Source organism: Clinocottus analis, unplaced genomic scaffold, assembly GCF_023055335.1.
Source record: "Clinocottus analis isolate CAN_PGR_092001 unplaced genomic scaffold, fCliAna1.0.p SCAF_4, whole genome shotgun sequence".
Taxonomy (NCBI): domain Eukaryota; kingdom Metazoa; phylum Chordata; class Actinopteri; order Perciformes; family Cottidae; genus Clinocottus; species Clinocottus analis.
The window spans coordinates 14,369,900-14,390,937 of NW_027176153.1; the positions used below are offsets into that span (position 1 = coordinate 14,369,900).

Here is a 21,038-nt window from a genome sequence, read left to right on the forward strand (position 1 = left end):
TCCGCGTAATGCTTAACCCATATGACAATGATTCCAGATGTATTCCACCCTCATTTATTACCACACTGTCCTTGACTCCCCTGGCATCTCATGTTTTGTAATGAAAGTGATGTTGATGGGATGGCCATGTAGTTAGGGTGACTCGCCGCTCTCCGTCCATAGTGGGGGGTTTTATATCAAAACGTCTATAAGGGAGCTGCATAATGAGGAGAGAGCGGGGAGTCTTGTATGGGGGGTCAGGCTGAAAAGAGGGGGCTACCTCTCTTTGATGTCCTTGTTATGGGGACGGTGCACGGAGACCCGCATCCATCTCTGTCGAAGTAATGGATACTCTGATCTCTATTTCCACGCGGTAGAAGGACAGGAAGGCCTCCACTGAACCCAATAAATTTGAGAGGAGATTGGAAAAACGGGGGATGGATACCACAGTTCCACAGCTTAAGTGACCAAATAAAAAAAGGAAGATGGCAGAGAGGAAAAAGAGAGATAGAGGAAGAATGAAAGGTCCTAACGGGGGGAAAAGAGCAAGTGAAGACCCCGGCATCCCAGTGATGCAGTGAGGCTTGTTCAGGGTCAACCACCTATCCCAAGGACTCTCAGGCCTTTCAGAAGCACAGTATTCTGGGATAGGTGACAGTCTGTCGCAGCTATAATGTTGATGAAGACCCAAATTTATGTGGTTACCATATGGATGCTGGAGAATGACTCAAAATTCTTCGATAGGAAAGGTTACAGGTTCATCCCTGAATGCCGCAGCCGCAATGAAACGCGGCCTTGAGTGTGGAGAATAGAATAGCGTTCACCTTAAATCTAGACCATGTAGTCCAATATGACAGCGGGTCTCTCATTTTATTTGCATGTCAAATCACACAATTGGTAAGGCTCAAGATCAATCTGGTTTACTTACTTCAAGCAAGTAAACACGTACCACACAACCCATTAGGTGAAATCAGACCTGTAATAGAATATCAGTGGCGTACTTTAGTGGCCTAGCCGCTAATAATTTCATATTCATTTGGGCCCCATCAACAGTAAACAGGAGAAAAACTCGCACAATATATTTCCTCCAGACTTGTTTGTTGTTTAGTGACATTTTCAGTTGAATGCCTCTCTTATGTGGGGAATTTCCACTTTGACAGACAGTTGGCCTACCAAGATGACAGCTTGCACAATGACACACTTTCACATTATCTGTCACTCAGCAAGGCAGTCAACTTCTAAACACACACACACACACACACCTACACACACACACACACACACACACACACACACACACACACACACACACACACAGTTACCTTTCAGCCTGCTTTAGTTGTTTAAAGGTTTATATGCAAACACTGCATTAGGCCCAATGTCAAAAAAGTAGGAAGACAATGGTGTTCTTCCTAAAAGAGCAGAATGAAGTGCTTGTTTATTATTTATTGTTCAGACATTTTGCACAAATGGAAAGTTAAATGGATGGAATTTGGAACGTCACAAATAGATCTTTTAGTATTTTATGGTTTTCCATTTCGTGCAAATTATTTATACTTCAAATCTAATCATTCTGGAAACCTTGTTTCTGAGTTTTTGAAGAGATGGTGACTCCTTTTTTTTCTCCAATTGTTTCACGCAGACGGGCTTCTTATTCATAAGGGGATTCGTAAAACTTGCCGGTGTCATATAATCTACGACAAAGACCATTTACACAATTAGAACAGCAATATGTTTCATTATCACAGTGAGGTAAAGCAGTGCAGACCTTTTATATTAATCTGCATCTAAAGAATTCAAGAATGCATTATGTAACATTGAGAAAAATTAAAGTGACAAAAAGAGTACAACAAAACAATCGACCATTCATTCAAATATGGTCAGCAAAAATGTATGTTGTATACATGATTTATACTGTAGTTTTGGAGCTAAAACTTAAACTTTACATTAGCTTCAAGTCATGTGTCCTCCTCTCCAGGTCAAGCAGGCTACAGATGGAGAGACTACGGGGCCCTCACCATCATCATGGTGGGCATCACCTTCGGCTTTTATCAGCTCTACAAAGTAAGTTACACCCTTCTTCTCTTGCTCTTTGGGCTATGTTCCCTCACTGACTTTGTTTTCACAGTTAATCTTTCTTAAATTTGTTTTACAAATTATCCTTTGCATCCTCAGATCTGTCAGTACTGTCTCCCTGATATTACATTAAAATTGGTGGGCTTAGCAAGTACATCACTTATGATGAATGAGGGTGCTAGAATAGAAGGCGCCTCTGCAGTATGCAACATCACTCTGGTCTTGTTATTAAAGCTACCCTGCTTTACGTCAAAGCATGATCTCATTTGAACCCCTTCTTTTTTAACTTAACCTTCCTCCCTCCTCTCAAATATTTTTTTTCCTTACAAAATATAGTTGCTAACACAGCACACAACCATTTTTTTGACGTCCTACCGTCTAAAAATAATCACCCTGGTTTTTATCGGGCTTAGCAGCCCTTGAACATGAGCTCATGAGGCCCCTTGTCCCCGGTGACATTAATCCCATAGTGGTTGTTAGTAGTAGTCTGAGTGGCATGTGGAAGCCATTACTCTCGTTTTAGAGGAGGACAGGAGCTTTAGCAGTAGCTCTCGGCCCGGATGACAGGCCATTCTCCTCTGTGTGTGCAAGAGAGAGAAAGGGAGCGCGTATCATGTACTTGCATATGCCTACCTGACCCTGTCGGACATATTGGCTTCTCTATAGATCCTGTTATGTCCTATTATTTTATCCTTCTTTACACAACCTTTCATAAGGCGGCACATGCGCATCCACAATCTCCTGTCATTTATTGCAATGTCCCTGCGGTCTTTCACTGATGAAAACACGCACTGTACCAGTCCACGGTTCCCCACGTGCAGCAGGGTTTGCCAGCCACCGGTCGTCTGGGAGGTGGGAGTCCCTGGCGGGACAGCACAGGTTGCTGTCATGTCACCGGAGCATAGCGCCAGTCGCACCATATGTCCAGGCTTCTGCCCATATTTTATTTATGTTATGGCGCACCTTGTAAACACCACACTCCCAGCAACCCACTTATTAATTACTACGTGTTGACACTCATTTAATCTTTTTCTCTAAAAAGTGTTTATTACTTGCACTGGTGTGGCTGCTTGCCACCTGAGTTGGAGCGAAAACCTGGCTCAGGCAGCAGAGGGCTGCAAACTGGCTGCAAGGGATTAAAGGATCCTCATTCAGCCCTAAAGCAAGGCAAACAAAAACATGTATGCCATTTAGTGGGCTCCTACAGGATCTCATGGACATTAACTTTATTTGGTGCGCTCTGCTCCACACACACTTGTAAAGGATTCATTAAGAGACTCACATGCAATGAAACACTCACACTAGATAACAAACATTTAACTATCAGACATACATATAACAAACAGTTATGTTCATTGAAGACTAGTCTGATCCTTTAGATTACTGAATGAAGTGGCTGCTTCTTCAAATTGCTTTAAATTGAGTTTAAAACTTAAAGATGTTTAATTTACTAATTGTTTCATCAAAAATGTTTATTCATTTTCTAATCGACTAATGTGTTGAACACAAAATGTGTGTAAATGCTTGGATGTTCTTTATGTTCCTAATCAGGTAGTTTAGACGACAAGGTAGTCCAATAAAACAATGCCTTTGACCCTCTGCTGCCAAGAAGGTGGCCCTGTCTTTTCCTCATCTTCTGCCCATTCCCACCAGAGCAAAGTGTGATATTGTGCCACGCTTTTAATTGCAGAAACACATCCTTCCCCTCATTATGGGCAGCCGAGAGGACAAGAAGCATCTGCAGAGGATGGAGAGCAACATTGCAGCAATGAGTGGCACGCTGACACAGACAGGTGAAGATTAATATCTTCATCACTTTCTCCCTCCTTAACATTTTCCCTCATTTATCTGTCGCCAAAATCGGGGGCCCCCGCACGTTTTTAACAAATGACGCCGCTGTCATTTCGCTTTAATTTGAAATTGCTTGTTTACTGTCAGGCTCGGGCTCAATTAATTACGTTTCGCTGAAAAGCTCTTAACCTCGGAATATTAATGAGCAGTTGGGAAATGACAACTTTTCTCTCCCCACCTCCCCCTCGCCTGCCCATCCTCTCTCCTTCCCCCCATCCATCCGTCTCCCCCTGCACCAACCTCACTCCCATCCAAACCTCCACCGCCATCATCAACATCCACCCTCTTCCCCGTAGGTTGCGAGAAAGTTCATTTTAATTTTCTGTGCGTGTGTATATGTGTGTGCGCGCTGGGTGTGCGTGCGACATGGCACTGTGTGGCGTCTGGGCTCAGCACTGGCCCTAGTGTGATTAAGTGCACAGTGACAGGTGCGGCTCCCATGTTGGACAGGTGAGGAATCTCAACCTGGCTGTCAGACATGGAGGGGGAGAGAGAGAAGCAAGGAGAGCTCTTCGTCAGTATAATTAAAAATCCACGGAGGCGTAAATGAGAGAGGCACTCAGAAAAAGTTTGGTCTCGTTAGTACTGTTGAACTGAAGTGTGTTTTCACCTGAAAGGTAACAATTTCTATTGAGATAGAGTATACTGTCAGGAATAAAAGTGATACAAATATAAATATAATAATTTTCAAGATACTCAAAGCTGGTTTACGCAACAGGTTAATAAAAGAACCGGAGATGAAATGACATTAAATCAAACACTAAAGCAGTTTTAAAAATGTGTATGTAATTGTTGCTTGAACGAGGAAATAATTAATCAAAATGTCTTATTTCAATCAAACAAATTCCTCTTTCAAATGTGCATGAGCTGTGCACATGTCTGTATATGAGCTATCAAACAAAGTAAAGGGAGGTTTGTATGATAGTTTCAAGTCTGGTAGAAAAACTGCATGAATCATCACGCATGTGTTTGCAGGGTTTTGAGCTGCAGAGAGACAAACAGGAGCCAAACAAATGTTCCTACCACAGGGCGGTTTTTTTTTACTTGAATTATAAATACGACCTTGTCAGTTTCAATACAAGCATCCTTTGTTTGATTTTCCCTTCATCTCCAAATTAAAACAAATTAAGTGTGTTTGAGTTGAGAGCTCCTGTCCCGGACCAACATATAAAATATGGCTGTTATCGTTGTATACAGTCACACCCATGTTATTGTTTTCTGGCTGGCATCGGTAGTTGAAGGGCAGCAGTTGTGTGAGATCGCGTGCAAGGTGTGTCACCCTGAATCTGATTAACAAATATGGGCTCTTTTATGGTCATTTTCTCCCAACTATGCAAACACATTTCCTCCGTCTATTTCTCTGCCCATTCTTGATCTACTTATCACTCTCTGGACATGTGCCAAGTCACAAAGCCTGTTTTGCTTGTCGGTATAAACCGGATCCTCCTGTGTTCCTGTACTTTGCAGCGACTAGGTGAGGCTGCAGTGGGGGAAAAAAAAAAAACACGGGTCCTTTCTTCAGCCAGTGTGGGGAACTAATTTGCTATGACTGCAGTAGCCAAGCTGCTATTGTAGTTAATGACTGTTGTAGTTAACAGTTGGGGAGAGGGGTTGCAATTACACTGAGAGTTTTCTCCCTCTGCTTTCCCTTTGTCTTCCTCTCCGTCTCGCTCCCTCTCTCCTCGCTGCACTGAGTAATAGCGACCGACTGCCTCGCTGCTGCCAATTGCTTGAACCTCCTTTTGTTAAAGTTCATGTATTTCTCTATTGCCGGGCGCAATGAGGTGATGTATCCTTTTGAATGGGGACCACATTAGTCTCTCTTGCCAGCCCCAGCTCGAGAGTAGGGGCCTTGACTCCCATTATGATTTGCCTACAACTTCACACAGACAATTAATGAATGGATCTTGGAACTACTTCAGCGCACCCAGGCTGTAATGGAATTGTGCGGCTGTTTGGCCACTCTTTGTCGGTGGGAGCCATATTGGTGACCAGCTGGCCATTAAAAACAGAGACAGGCCCGGACATATGTAGTGTACATTATATCGCGGTATTTACTGAATAATTTACTGAATACACAATGTGCACCCTCCTCACAACAGCTGCAAGCCTCACACATCATCTTGTCTCCTATTCTCTCTTTCTCTCTCACGCACGCACACACACACACACACACACTCTGCAGCTACAGCCTCCTTCTGATTCATGCCTGGCCAAAGTCATTGACTTCATTATTCTTGGCTTCATATCTGTGATAACTGGGGATATGAAGTTATGCATTTTTGTCAAGTGTCTGAACAGTACAAAGGAGTCAACTTTGTGGAGAGACATGAAAAGAATTGGACTGTTTGGCTGAAGTGGCTGAAAATGCGGTGCCAGTGGTAATTCAGGAGGCACAGAGCATTACAGGCTGGCAGCCTGACACACACATCTGGATAAGCTGTTTTGCGGTGAGCTGGAATTGGAGACTAATAGGGCAGCTCTTGGTTTAGCGTGCACACCCTGTCATAGTAACACCTTTTTTTTAAACAGGGATGGCCAAGGCATTTTAGCTTTATTAACATTTTCAGAGAACGGTCACACTCGGGAGCACAGACTGAGTAACTCAAATTGTTTGCACAGTGGTTTTTGGCCCGAACCGATGATCCTGCTCAAACTTGTATTCCATAGGATTCTGCAAGCGTGGAAAGATCAAACGTTTCTGCACCCCACCTATATTGATACAACCCCACCCATTTAAACACAGGTGTCACTGCGAGATATTAGTGTCTTTGAAAGATCAAATATTTTGTCTGTGTTGTTTTTTTCAAAAGAAACACAGCCTCCGAGCCGGGCTCTGTGTCCTGGCCCGGCTAATGTGAGAGGAGGGTTCTTTACCTCCCGTCCAGCCGGCTGCAGCTCAGGCTTTTAACCATTGGCCTGACAACCTCAGCAGTGGACCGCCACAATATCTGTTGATGTTAATCCTATTAGGCTTGATTTAACACTTTACACGCCCATGATTTATATGAATGTTTATTGGTTTTCTGTAATATAATCAGCTCGGGGAAACTTAATGCATTGTTTGGTAATACACGCGTGACTGGAAGCAGGGGGCAACAAACTGTGCCCAGTGTTATTTGAAATCATACACCCTCGTCCAACACCAACACTTGAACTAATTCAATCTTCAAAGTCAATGGAAAAAGAACAATATTTATTAGGATTAGGGGGGACATTTTGTCTGGCAGCCTCCTCCCAAATGAGAGCCTTGTTTTTTCCTTTGTTGATCGTTTGAGGATTTAAGATGCATTAGAAGGCAGTGTCTGGGTGGATAATGGAAGGTTAGAGACTGTTATTTGATTTAAGTTCAGGCACTAGAGATTAATATCTCCATCCTATGTCCCCGCCCCCCCATCCCTTCCCACCTTCTACTCCAGCACCTTGGACCAAAAAGCTGCGACTTAAGTTACCGGGTATTCGCTTTGATTATAATTCTTAGAGGACCCCTTTGATCAGTGGCACAAGTTGAGTCTCATCAACGCTTCAAAGAAAATGTTTAGTTCTGTGGCATGAAAACAACATTGTCACGCAATCAAACTTTCTTGTTTATTTGATAAAAGTTTGCTGAATCTACTATCCTATTCCCACAGTCAGTCAGCTGCAACAGACCCTGGTCTCCGTCCAGGAGCTCCTGATCCAGCAGCAGCAGAGAATCCAGGAGCTGTCACAGGAACTGGCTGCAGCAGAGGTAGCTACTAGCTCATCACGCCGTTTGCAACTTGATGGAATATTAGTGATTTCAGTTAAACCTCTTGAGATTCAACCTATTTTTTTTTCTCAACATTTTACTTTTTTTTTTTCATCACTTTATCCTACTTATTTTTAAGTTACAGCACATGTGTTGCTGTTTGGAAACACCGGTACCATCTAACTTAATCATTGCAATAAATTACATTTGTGATAATATATATTTTCAGGCAAACAAACAACAATGAGATGAAATTACTTTACAAAAATGGCAAGAAGTTCATATTTAGTGTAGTTTGAACATGAAAGTAACGGACCGCATCTTCAAGGTCTGTTATGTATGATTTAATGTTTTTGAGAAAAGCTCGACAGGCACTAACTCTGAAATAGCAGAGAAGCTCAGTAAAAGTAAAGTTGCCAGTTGAAATCTCCAGATTGATGAGGAGAGAGAAATGGTTTCTCGAGGCCTTTGCGTAGTAAAATTTCTTGCACTGCCCTGAGTCATAACTACCTAAGACGGACAGCCTTATTATACTGTATATCATCAGAACACAAGCTGCAAAAAAGTACGGTACATCTCATCATTGGACCATAATCTTTAACCATATTGTCGTTCCTCCTCCGCTTGATGTTTATAGACCCTTTTCATAATCTACTCAGAATTGTAAGTGTTTAGGTGAATCGGTTTGAGTGATTGGTCTAAAAACTTATGGCAAGGATGAAATGTTGCTTGCTTTTTATAACACTGCTCATAAATCGCTTTATGATCTCTAGGCTCTAAAAAAGTGCCTTGGAAGAGACAATCTTAGACAATGTTTTATGTCCACAGCTTGTTAAGCACATGGGTGTTTTACTGTAGCATCTGGATATCACAGGAAAACATATGCAGACACATCTGCTTCTGCACAAACGAGGAAGAAAAATATGAATCTCTTCCCTGGACGAGGTTCATCAAAAACTGACGACTCATAGCTCATTTTGTGCTGTTTCAACTTCTAAGCCACACACGGCCTCTCTGAGCGCTGTAGGAAGCGGCGGCGGCTTGAATCAGCATCTGTGAGGTACAATCTGGTTTGACCTCACGCTGTTCGGAAATCTGAAAATTATAAAAGGTTTTCTATCAGCCAGGCTGTCGGCTCCCTTTAAACAATGAGTTCCCTCCAGCTTTTAAAGGACAAGGGATGTTTTCTCCTTTCATTTGTCATTTCCAAATCACAGATTGGATTAAAAAGTATCTACTTCATTTGCTATGAGTGCCTTGTTGGACAGCGGTAGTGTATAAAAAGTATAATTCACATCAAAACACCCATTAAACAAATCATAAACTCTGCTTTATAGCTATAGTGTTGATCTTAAATTTTCCCTGCGAGTCGGCACAAGGCCCTCTGTTGTCGCAGGCCACAGGGGAAATTGGGAAATTGTTTTCAGGTCCGTGATGTTTGATGAGAAACACATGTTGGAGCTGGCGAGCTACTTATCATTCACCGTTTGTGGCTTTCGGGGTTTGCCTCACCACGCTGCTTAAAGTGCGCCACGCTTACTAATTATACTTCTCAACGCGGAAATGTGTCTTTAACCCAAAACACATGGAGCCTCCTAGTTCCTCAGCTGCTAAGAAAACATTTTCTCCTAGGTTTGAAAACCGCTCAATTGCGGAGTGCGTTTACTGTCCCTAAACTGGGGAGCTCATTATGGAAGTGAGTTTAGACAGACTGACTCGTGTCCGCACGCACGCACACACACACACACACACACACACACACACACACACACACACACACACACACACACACACACACACACACACACAGAAAGAGAGAGCATGAGCCGATGATGCGCATTTCCAGACATCAGATTCTGAGTAATTCCTCTCTTTTTCACCATTTTCTCAGTTATCCCAACTCATCAAAGACATGCCGCTGCATTCTTTTTTTTTTTGCCCGAGGATGATTCGGCCCTGATGTTACGCAGCCGAGTCTATTTTTGCTCCATTATCATTACAAATCTGCCTGTTAGCTGTGTTTTCCCTGCTGTCTCAACTCACTGATCGTTCTCTTTATTAGTGGATACTACATAGAAGATTAGAAACCGCCTCCTTGCTTGCGCGAGACGAACTGCCAGTGGGAAAGTGCATAAATAGAGTGAAATCAATTGCACTGTACCAGTGTTTCCACTCAAAAACACTCCTCTAGGGACTTCCTTTTGAAACTAATTCCATCATAAATATACATGCGTTACACGAAAACACACTGTCTGCCGGCAGAGTAACTGTGAATTAATTTGCCTTCAGACACTCTTAAACAAGCCTTGTTAAAGATCTTATCTTGTTGCTAATGGTCCACAGGCATTTATCTTCATTTAGCCAGATGCGTTGCCGTCCTTGGGTGCTGCTAGAGTTGATAGTCTTTTTTTTTTTTTTGCTTGTGATTCTTTTTTCCTTTTTTTTTTTTTTCATGAAGCACTTAGTTAACCAGCGGAAAGAGGCCGACCCCTATCACACCCAGGCACCCACCCTAGACATATTTGTGGCAAGATTGTTAAACCAGTTAGAGTAAATCTTTACTATGTACAGTACACACCAGCGTTGTGGTGGTCGATGATATAATACGTGCCACCTCTCTTCCAGGTTGAGTTGTTATTTTGGTTTTGGTTGGTTGGTTCATTTGTTTGTGTATTTGTTCATGCATGATGCTTTTTGCGATGTGCAGTGCCAGGCGGAGAATTATGTTCTCCACTGTTAATGCCACACAGAGCCCTGCAGCTGTACATCAGGAAGTATGATAGAAGTCAAACACCAGAGTGATGTGCACTCGTCACTCTTTTTACTTTTAAATCTAAATTCAGTTTGGCACATATTGCCTTCTTCAGGGTAAACTTTGTCCACGTGGTCTATAAAACTGGTGGGTTGAATTAGTGTTTTTCGAAGAACATGAATATAGAGTAATAAATGGTCTATCAAGAAGTTGAACATGTACAGAGCCAAGAAAGACCTCTAAACATCTATATGTCCACATCCTAGGAACCGCCAGGAGAATCAGTGTCAGCAGTTATACATATACATTTAACTAAAATCTCCAAGGAAATACAAAATGCATTCCAGAAATACATGCAATATTTAAGGTTAATTACACGTTTTAATGTTCGGTTAAAATATCTTTTAATTAAATTCATAGATAAAGATAAAAACTTAAACAATACAAATGATTTTGGATGCAATAAGTTATACACACACATAGGAAAACACATTGCAAAGAAGCAGATAAAAACAAGAACCTTTGTTATTATTGTTAAATTGATAGTAATAATTATAATAATATACAGGTCTAATAGAGGTTGCAAAGTCCAACCATAACTGTTGTAAATCCACAGACCTGTAAGACTCTTCTCGATGACGGTGCTTTTGTAATCAAAACCGCTAAATCTTTGCAGAAGTTAAATATTTTGATCAGCAGTTTGTTAAAACATCACATTGTACACACGCGTCCGGTCTATTGGATATGTGTCAACACTTCAGGTGGGGCTTTTAAAGTCAGCGGCGTTTCTTTCAATCTTTCCAGTCATTGATACCCCTCCACTCAGCCTCCACCCAAGCAGCTAGTGCACTTAACACAAGATCCTTACACAATGTGTGTGTGTGTATACACTCACACAATCTATCTCAAAGCTGAAATCCAGTCCTGGTCCACCATTTAATTAGGTTTCTTCAGACTTAATAAGACATATGTCAGCGGTAGTGTTGTTGTCTTGATGTGAGATATTATAGGGTGCTGCTCGCTAGATAATGCACATTATGTAGCTGGCGGTTTAACAATTCTACTCTAAAGCCTTTTTTTTCCTCCTTATGTTAAGCAATATAATAATTTTCTGTTATTTGGAGCAATTTGCATATATCTTAAGTTGATTCTGTGCCTTGGAAGTCTTTTAGCTCAGCCCATACAGCAATTAATTTTTTTTTAAATGTAAAATGAGAGAGAAGCTGAATCCAGCCTTATTATACGGGTGCCTTGGGGAGGAGAGGGATTAAGATGGTTCTAATGAGGTGACGGCTGTAATAAGAGTGTCTTCAGCAGGCCTCCAATGCGCCGCCTCTAAAGCAGGGCTCCTTATCAGCGAGGTTTAGGAGTCGATAAGAGCCAAAAAAGCCTCCTTTTCTGTCTCCCTTCACTTCTCCTCCTCTGCGTCCCTCCTTCCACTGTAAATGAGTCTGATCCCTTTCAGATGTGATTCAATTAATTTCTCTTAGATTTAATTACAAGCGAAAGAGTCCAAGTTATCCCTCTCCCCTCGATAGGGGGTCCACGCTTCCTAACAAGCTTCCTCTGGTGAGTCAGGAGAGTCTTAATTAGAGTTTTTACTTTTCTTTTATCCCACTTTCTCCCTTGTCTTCTCCCTCTCCTCCCTCTGGTCTCATCAGTCTATTCCCTTGTTCTTGCACATGTTTGTGCTTTATATTTAGGAATGGATTGTGCATGGGGAACAATTATCTACATCACTGGTTCCCAATCTTTTGGGTTGAGACTCTTTACAGCCAAGCAATGCTTTCTCATGATGCCCGGTCACAAGTTGCAATTTGTCTTTGAGCAGTTCAATTTGATTGTTTGTTTGATTTGAATTGCTTTGAGCGCCCGGGGGAGATGCAACTTGCAATGATGTTTTGTAGTAGAAATGTTTTTTACTTCTTCTCTCATCTTTTTAACAATCTCACAAACTCGGATGTATCTTGACCTGCGTAGTGGGCCTTTATTGTCTTCCCTAAAACCCAAAAGTCTACAAAGCTTTGCAGCAACTGTAGTCCAGTTGTATCATTGCATTTGACTTGTGATTGTCTTGTTTTCGCCTAAAGGCATTTTTAAAGAAACTTGTCATTTCATAGCTCCGTCGGTCAAAGTCCTGCCTATCCCTAAAAAACGTTTTTTTTTTTTAACACCAATTTGCCATTCAAATACTGTGTGTGCGCGCGCGCGCGTGCGTGTGATAACACTTGCCTTTAATAAAAGACAAAAAGAACAAACCAAACTGCTCAGCTATGGTTTACCTTCATGAATGTGGCCATTGTTCAAGATAGTCATTATCCAAAACACTGGACTCTGGCCTAATCTTTTTTAGATAGTATGTAAAATTATGTAAAAACGCAGGATTCACACTTACTGGACTTTCTGAGCTGTCGAGGCCATAAAGGTTTCTATAGTATCTACTGTATGTCCTCTTTTCTGTCATTGCAAGCAGTAGGCCGTTGGTCGAAGTTGTTATGGTGACGAATGACCTGACTACACACAAACGTGTGGCTTTCAGCATTTGCATTTACCATATTTGTTTACCTTGAACCCAATGTCCTATTTTTTCCAGACAAAGCTTCTTCTTTTTTTTCATCATTTCATGTTGTTGAAACTAAGCACAGAGGAGTTGTTGAAAGATGTGTATTGACTTTGTCCTCCAACCTGCATTTGAATTGAACAGTGCTTTTGTTTGTGTTTGTGTGTGTGTGTGTGTGTGTGTGTGTGTGTGTGTGTGCGTGTGTGTGTGTGTGTGCGCGTGTGCATCTGTGACATTTAATGTGTGTGTCTCACTTGTGTGTGTCCAATAGGCATCGTCGTCAACCAGTCGCATCCTGGACAACCAAACAGTTGGAGAACTGAAGGCTGAGATCGTCTCTTTGAAGGGATTACTGCTCGGCAGGTAACAAAGTTATCCAGATCACCGACACAGAATGAAGGTGTGTGTGTGTGGGCCAGCCACTCACTGTTTTTATGCACTTTTGAGGTCCATTTGAACCGCTTGACAGTATTATACAGAAACAAAGCTCTATGTATCAGACAAACTTTGACCACATTAAAGTTTAAATCCGACATTAAAGGTGTTTTGACTATCCACAACATCATGTTGCTCTTTTTGGTTATACTTACTTTATTTTTGGGTATTTGCACTTGTAATAACTGAGAGTAGACCGATTCAATGTTCACTAGGTAACCTTAATGAAAATAATACATTTTGTCATATTCCTCGAACTCTTAGTATCTCCGGATCGTAGTACATGAGACAGATAATCTGTAAATAAATCAGGTTCTGCTGGTTCTTCTCAGTGCTCCTAATGGCATTAGCAAGATTCCGCTGCGCCTGAAGGAAATCAACCGATCAGAACTGAAGAGTCTCTAACGCAGTTGTCATTCACTGCTCCTGAAGCTCCTAAACTCAACATAAATCAATATTTATTTGCTGCATTGCTGATTTCTTTTAAAAAAAAAATCAAAAACATATTTTATTGTACAGTTAAGCTGTAAAATTAAAAATATCTGCTGCGGTTGTTGCACCTCTAGCCCTGTTTTCTTCATGCAACTGAAGTATGGAACCATACAGTATGATTTTGGGATAGCGTCAACTGGTCGCTCTAAACACTGAAAAATGACTGACACATTCCCAATTAAGGGATATTAGTTAGTGTTTCAAGAAACTGTCTTCAGTGTGTCATAATTCATTAAATACCCATCCTGATTGTATGTTTTAAGCATGTTTATTCCCGCTCTAGTGTTGATGCCTTGATTGTGTGATAGAGGGGTTGCATCCATCCTTTAAAATAGGATTGAGTGTCCATCTACTGGAGCGGAAAGGTAATATAACCTGTAAGTGAAACATTGGAGTCATCTGGACCTGAGAATATAACACAAATAGAAACTGTAGGAGTAGGCATAATATTACAGCCATAACTATTGGAAATTGTCTCAAAAAATGATGAACAGAAGAAACCAGAACATGTGGTAGATGGTGTCTGGACTCTGTTTACACCTCTGTAGCCAATGAAACACTGTGACTGTACTAAGGCGTGTCCTGAGCATATAGAAGAGGAATGAATCCTGGAAGGAGCCACATCCCATTCCCTATCTGGCCGCTGTTCAGTTTGCAGGCCTGAACGTAACTGAGTGAACTCCCATCTCCTGAGGAAGACTGTGAGATGTAGTTGAAAGCTAAATGGAAATGTACAAAGATGACCTTCTATTAAGAATCATAATTTCTCAAACGATGCTCACATTGTTGCTCAAAAGCAATCGTCACGTAACCGTCCTTACGCAACCATTTCTGTAGGACTCCGCTGCTGACGGCCTAAAAGTTTGTGCTTGTGTCTAAATAAATAAAATAAAAGAACGCAGAATGTCACATTGCTCTTCCAAATTGCTCGCACACTGAAAACATAATCATTAATCTCAAATATGTTTAATCTCACAGGCACTGGAGGTTATAATACTGATTGCAGCATTTATTTTACTTCACAACTTGCCTCGGTCGATTAGCATACTGCAGGCATCAGCTGGTCTTCTGCGTTATAATGCTGTTATTGGTAAGCAAAATAACCACACATGCATAATCGCTCCGATGCAACCTCAGTCATTTTATGGGTGCACAATGACACGACACAGAAATGACTGGGCTGTGAAAAAATATAGGGACTTTTCAACCAATCATCTTATTTGTAAAATCCTATTCTACCCACCTGCCACATGTGTATGCAAGGTGTAAAGTATTTTGTGTTGTTAAAGATCTCATTGTCTATTGCCAGACATCCCCTCGTTCTTCCCATCTTTGTGCCTCAATCTAGTCGGGCGTGGCCCAGCTCAGTCAGGTCCATTAGCATGCATGATTATGTATCAGTGTCCATAATGAAGCCTGAAGTAAGAGTGTACATCAGAAAATTGCCTCAGAACTGTCTAGTTGAGCATGTTTTGTTCGCCTCGTACATTCTAATCAGCAATAATATGCCTTTGTCATTTGCTTTCCTGACTTCATCCTGACTCTCACAATGAGTTTTCTGGCAAAGGCTTGAATCACAAACTAAAGGCTCTGTATCACCATCTGTCTTCAAGCGTGTTCTCTTCCTGTTCAAATGATCCAAATCATCTCCAAACTGTTGTTGTTGTTTTGTTTTTTTAAAACACTAAGAAGTGCTTATCCCATTACGATTCAACGGTGTCTTTTTGATCTTAAAAGCTGCAGTCGATGTAATTAAAAAAAAATCTAAGCGCATCTTCGCCAGGTGTGACAAACATCTGGTGGTTTAGGGGGGGAAAAGCCATTTTCTGAGCTGTAATTATGATAATTTCACAGGATGCTTTGTGTGTGGCTGCATGCTAAAATGTAAACTAGTGTTGAAGATGCGTTCTCATTCGACCCCTTAGGAAGCTATGTATAGTGTTGTTTTTGCAGTATGCCCAATTGGTTGATCGTGGGAAAGCTTTTCTCACATTTTGATCACAGTGAGGTTTTTCATCTTCTTGCCCTCTTCCCTTTCTCCACAGGAGACAATTCCCGTCCACTCCCACTATTCCTAAAATCCCTGCATGGCAGATTCCCCTGAAGTCACCCTCGGCACCCAGCTCGTCGCCAGTCAACCTCACCAACAGCAGCAGCGACATCTCCCCTGTCAGTCACGAGTCCGCTAGCTCCTCCCCCATCAAAGATGGACACCACATCCCCCAGGATGCACTGGGAGGGCCTGATGGAGTGCACGATATCAACAGAGAGGACAGCACTGTGGGCGTGGGCACAACCCTGGTACTGGACCTGAAGGATCGCATGGAGGTACAGGGGGAAGAGGAGGAGGAGGTGAAAGAGGAAGAGGAGGAGGATCTCAGCCACGTGGAGGAAGAGGAGGACGACGGTGTAAGCATACAGACAGTGGATCGTCGAGGTGGGGATGGACAGATTAACGAACAGGTGGACAAACTGAGGCAGCCCGAGGGTGCCAGCAATGAGAGCGAGGTGGATTAGATAGCAGTCGAAAGCACAAAGACACTCTCTAAACACCGCTTCTCATCACGGCTTTGTTTCATTCTGCTCCTCTCGGCTCACGCTTGTTTTTTTTTGTTTTTTTTGTTTTTTTTAAATCTATCTATTAACTGTCTGTTTTCACTTGTGTCTCCAACATCTTAATCTTGAGCAAAATGAGAAGTAGGCGTGAGAAGACGCAAAACTGACAAATATTGGAGTATCTAGTTGACACACGGCTTACCTCCATTTACTTTTCATCATGCAGACTAAATGACTGCGGGCTGAGCCAAGTGCCACGCTGTACCGTTTCCTTTGAAATGACGAGCAACAGTCAAATCAGAACGACTTTAAAAGGCTGTATGCTGTACTAACCGCGTGACTCACTCCTTTTAATTGTATGATTTGATCAGATAGTTCACAGCTTTGCCTTGGTGTCTTTGTAATCGTACCACGGTTCTTTTTCAGACCAAAGAGGCCGTGCTGCACAGAATATCTCTCCCGCTCAGTGCAGCTGCAGGTCAGGAGTCATATGTTGACACTTTAGTCTCAAAGTTACCATGAGCTCCCAGAGAAGCATTAGCAGAGTTTGTCTGCCTGTTGATGGCAATAGGAGAGGACAAGCTCTTCCAGGGCTGGAGCTTTTAGCCTCTTTTATGTGTCCTTTCGCATTGGTGTCAGTCTGTCAATAATTCACAAGGCCAGCAGGGTGGCATTTGGGTGAAATAAAAGCCCTGAAATTCGAGATTAGAATGTGATGACGGGCTTTGTTCCATACCGGTGTCAGAGTGCTCATACGCTCAAAGGAGGAGAAGATGAATGTCTCCCCCCCCCGCCCCCTCCTCCTACCTCTCCCGCTTTCCTTTTTCACTGTGGGACTGAATTGTACATCTTTTGCAAGCGTGTTTGTGTGTGGCAGGCGAGAAAATCCAGACTGCTGAGCTGTTTCTGCATCTCCAGCAGGGCAGCTGATTTGGTTTGTGAAGTATGTTAATAATCAAATGATCAACAAATAACAGATGTATTAGTTCATGCAGCTTGAAATGTCAAGGAGGCTAAAAGCGGAAATCTAATACAGAAAGCCCAGTTGCATTGTATTATATTTTCCGTGACAAACCCCGCGGTCCAAATTATGTAGGGCCTCCTACAGTGAGTAATCTTTACAGAAAACGGCGCCAATATTTTATAATTAAGCTGCAGTAAGACAACAACGGCTGCCACAGATGGAAGTTGCACAACTTGTATCACTTTTCTCAGTGTGGAGGTGGATGGGGGAAGTTAGAAGAAAAAAAACATTGTCCCATGATTGAAAAGGAAAGTAATAAATGAATACTCGACTTATTGAATTACTCACTCTGTACTCACTGTCTCCAGCTAACAAGAAGAGCCCATGAGTGAGAAGAAGGGATATCAGCTCTGGTGCCATTTCCACCGGCATCACATGGCCTTCAAAGGAAGACAGAAAAGGTAGAGGGGCACTGTTCATTTCTGTGCGACACCCGTCTTAACCTACAGATTTAAGTTGGGCGAGGTTGATTGAGTTTCAGCACTGCAGAATGCTGTAAACTATATATTTTTTAGATTTTGTTGAGAGTAATTTGTATGGATGAATAAGGTTGGGTTATACAAGTACATAATCAGGCGGTGTAACATGCTTCTTTACCACTGTAGAACCAGTGATCGGTCCTCTCTGTAACCTGCTGATTACTGTCTGAATGTCAGCCAAAATTGTACAAAACTGTAATAAATCTGTTTTACCTCATGTAGAAGCGCTCTTATTTTAAGCCCACTTGACACTAAATGCATGCTTCTTGTATGTTACTATCAAAGCCTGAATCTAGTATTATAGGGATTTTAAATGTTTATATATAAAGCATATATTTTTAAACACACTCAGTAAATTACTTGACTTGCAGTAAAGAACAATAGTCCAGTTCTACATCATAATTCAGTCAAATATACTTTCCATCCGTCCTATTAACATTTAGAAGCAACAACAACTAAAATCACACAGACGCTGGCCTTTAAGTGGGTTGTGCTGCCAACACTTTTAATATCTGAGATGTTTGTTTGAATGTGGTTTTATGGTCAAGCGCAGGATCCATGAATTCTAAAATAATCTTAGGTCAATGTTGATTTATGATCAATATATTTGTTGTTCCTGAGCTTGCTGTTACCTCTTAACCAGCTCTAAAGTGTCTTCCAGATACAGATGAGAATCTTACAGATACTTTTCAGAAAGCCTTGACATGTTTTAATCTTTCTCTATGAGGGACATAGTTACAGTTTTTTTTTAAGTGGATCGTCAGAATCTTTTGTTTTTTGTTATGGGAGTTGTGCCGTCTCAAAAATACATTAAATATGATGAAAATAGCATAATAGAATTACATTTCTTAAATGCTTTATTTCGAAATACGTACTTGTTGCTTGAACCAAGGTGAGATGAACAGAGAGAAGGAAAAGAAAGGAGAGGTGGTCTAAATGTTAAGACAAAAGGTACGCTGGGATTTCTCATAGTAAACCGATGTCACCAGGGTGAAAGATGTGACATTTATATATACATACATGTGACCTGTTGAACTAATATAACACGATATGTCTTTTGCCACACTCAGTGAGGTTGTAATGATCAGACTGTTTGGCTAAGCTGAAATTCTTACCGCCAGTGGTGGAAAAAAACTGTAATTGTTAAATGTTAAATTGTCACCTAAATCAGATGAGTTCTTGTGTGGCTTCCTGTGGCGCCACACAAGGCGTTTTACAACATATGCACTAGTTATCTGAACCTGTAAAGTTGTTGGAGTTCACCTTAAATGGGAATTTATCCAATAGTAAAACCAAAAAAATCTTGGTCTGAATAATTGCTTATTCCTAGAGCTACACCTGAAAGTCCTCTCTGCACCATGAGATGGACAACTGGCCATGTTGACTTTCATTCAACTGTATCCCAATGTTGGGTGAGATCTGTCTCTCCCGTCCACAAGCTATGGCCTGATTGGATGCTGCTTTAGATGTAGCCACAATGCTAATACGTAGCGAGTGTACCGTATACGAGACGTAGGATCCTTAGCATTAATTCATACTAGATATTTACATATAAATCATACCCACGAAAAGTGTATATTCCATCATAAAGTGGGATCTGTCTCTCCCGTCCACAAGCTATGGCCTGATTGGATGCTGCTTTAGATGTAGCCACAATGCTAATACGTAGCGAGTGTACCGTATACGAGACGTATGATCCTTAGCATTAATTCATACTAGATATTTACATATAAATCATACCCACGAAAAGTGTATATTCCATCATAAAGTGAATGCATCTGAACTGCAGCACAATTCAAATCAGGTAACAATCCTAAGATTCTCAACTTCAATCAGTTCTTTTGAGGTACATTTTAGCAAAAGAAGGTGGATGCTGTTCACACACTTTTTTCGCATCCAGGGAATTCTGAATATTGCCCTGCATTATCAAGTGTATGAATTTAATTTATCAGGGTCTAAATGATCAATAGCGTTTCACATATTGATGAGGTGTATAAACTTCTCTGAGGTTCGATACCACATCCCTTTGTAATCCATTAACCTCTCCCTGGAGTTCAGGCCAACCTTAGATTTATAGAGACCTACTGTAATAAATCCACTTGTACATCATTTAGTGTCTTGGGGGATTTGCAGTGCATTCCTGTCCACAAAGTGCCATATATTCTACCCTCACATTCTCATCTACATTTTAAAAGTCTTTTGAAACATCAACCAGAGTCTGCATACCCTTTCAAAGCCCCTGTGGCCGTATAAATGCACATCCTGGGTAGAGCTGCTGTGTTAACCGGTAACCAGCGCCTCTCAGATTGGTAGTGCAGGGCTGGATTGTTTGTCCACAGCAACACCTTGGTTTTGACACCATTTGGCTCCCCGGTTGGGAGCCTTAACCTCATCAATCTTGCTGCTAAACGGAGAGCACTCAATAGGGTAGTGTATCGACGCGCTCTGAACTCCATTGTTCACTGGAACTGAGCACTCAGCAGGTTAGAGGGCTGAGTGTCTTCTTGGATCAATGCAAGGGTTGTTAGCTGGTAGCGGCCAGTCAGAGGGCCACGTGTCCGTCTGCACACGCACACATCTACTCGTTTGAAACTCCTCCTTGAGTCCTTAAGCGTTGATCCCGGTCCCGCTTTTGTTTTCCCATCACACTGACTCAGGACAGTTCACATCCCAGCAGCATCGGTTCAGTTCTTGAAGCGTCAAGCTCCACCCAACGCGGCTTCGTGACATCTCCCTCCAAAGGGAATTGGTCCTGTAAAAGATTTGCAATGGAAAGGTCACGGACAAAGCAGGAAGAGAAGGCCCGGGGAAGAAATGCTCCTTTTTCCTCTTCCTTTTGAGATAAAAAGCATGTGGCATGCAGCTGGGAGCAATCTCATGTAATACTTGATTTTGTGACACGGCCTGTGGAACTCAACCGCTTGCTTTACCCGTCTGGAAATATCCTTTTCCTCCTCGGGAATCGTTGTTTGGACTGATGTTAACAGCATCTGCAGTGAAAATCTGTTAACCGCCTTTCAAGGCAAAGGTCAAATGGGGACCATTATACTTGTGACATCAGAATGTCATTGTGGGCATGTTGGTGTGCTTCCATTAGCAATACA

General features: G+C 41.8%; 1 protein-coding gene across 3 annotated transcripts in view; it reads left to right on the top strand.

The window, feature by feature from the left end:
- The window catches only part of pex14 (peroxisomal biogenesis factor 14), a 43,621-nt gene extending 25,470 nt beyond the window's left edge, over nt 1-18,151 (top strand). The window contains exons 5-10 of one of the 3 annotated variants that reach the window (XR_011079467.1): nt 1,958-2,043; nt 3,746-3,848; nt 7,539-7,636; nt 13,220-13,311; nt 15,921-16,909; nt 17,764-18,151. Coding sequence is in view for 2 of the 3 variants with exons in the window: in XM_068596760.1 (XP_068452861.1) it covers nt 1,958-2,043; nt 3,746-3,848; nt 7,539-7,636; nt 13,220-13,311; nt 15,921-16,392 (851 nt within the window). In the remaining variant the exon portion in view is untranslated. Of the gene's footprint in view, nt 1-1,957; nt 2,044-3,745; nt 3,849-7,538; nt 7,637-13,219; nt 13,312-15,920 lie in introns of all 3 variants that reach the window. The other 2 variants (XM_068596761.1, XM_068596760.1) reach the window with 2 other exon arrangements.
- Nucleotides 18,152-21,038: the final 2,887 nt, after the last annotated feature.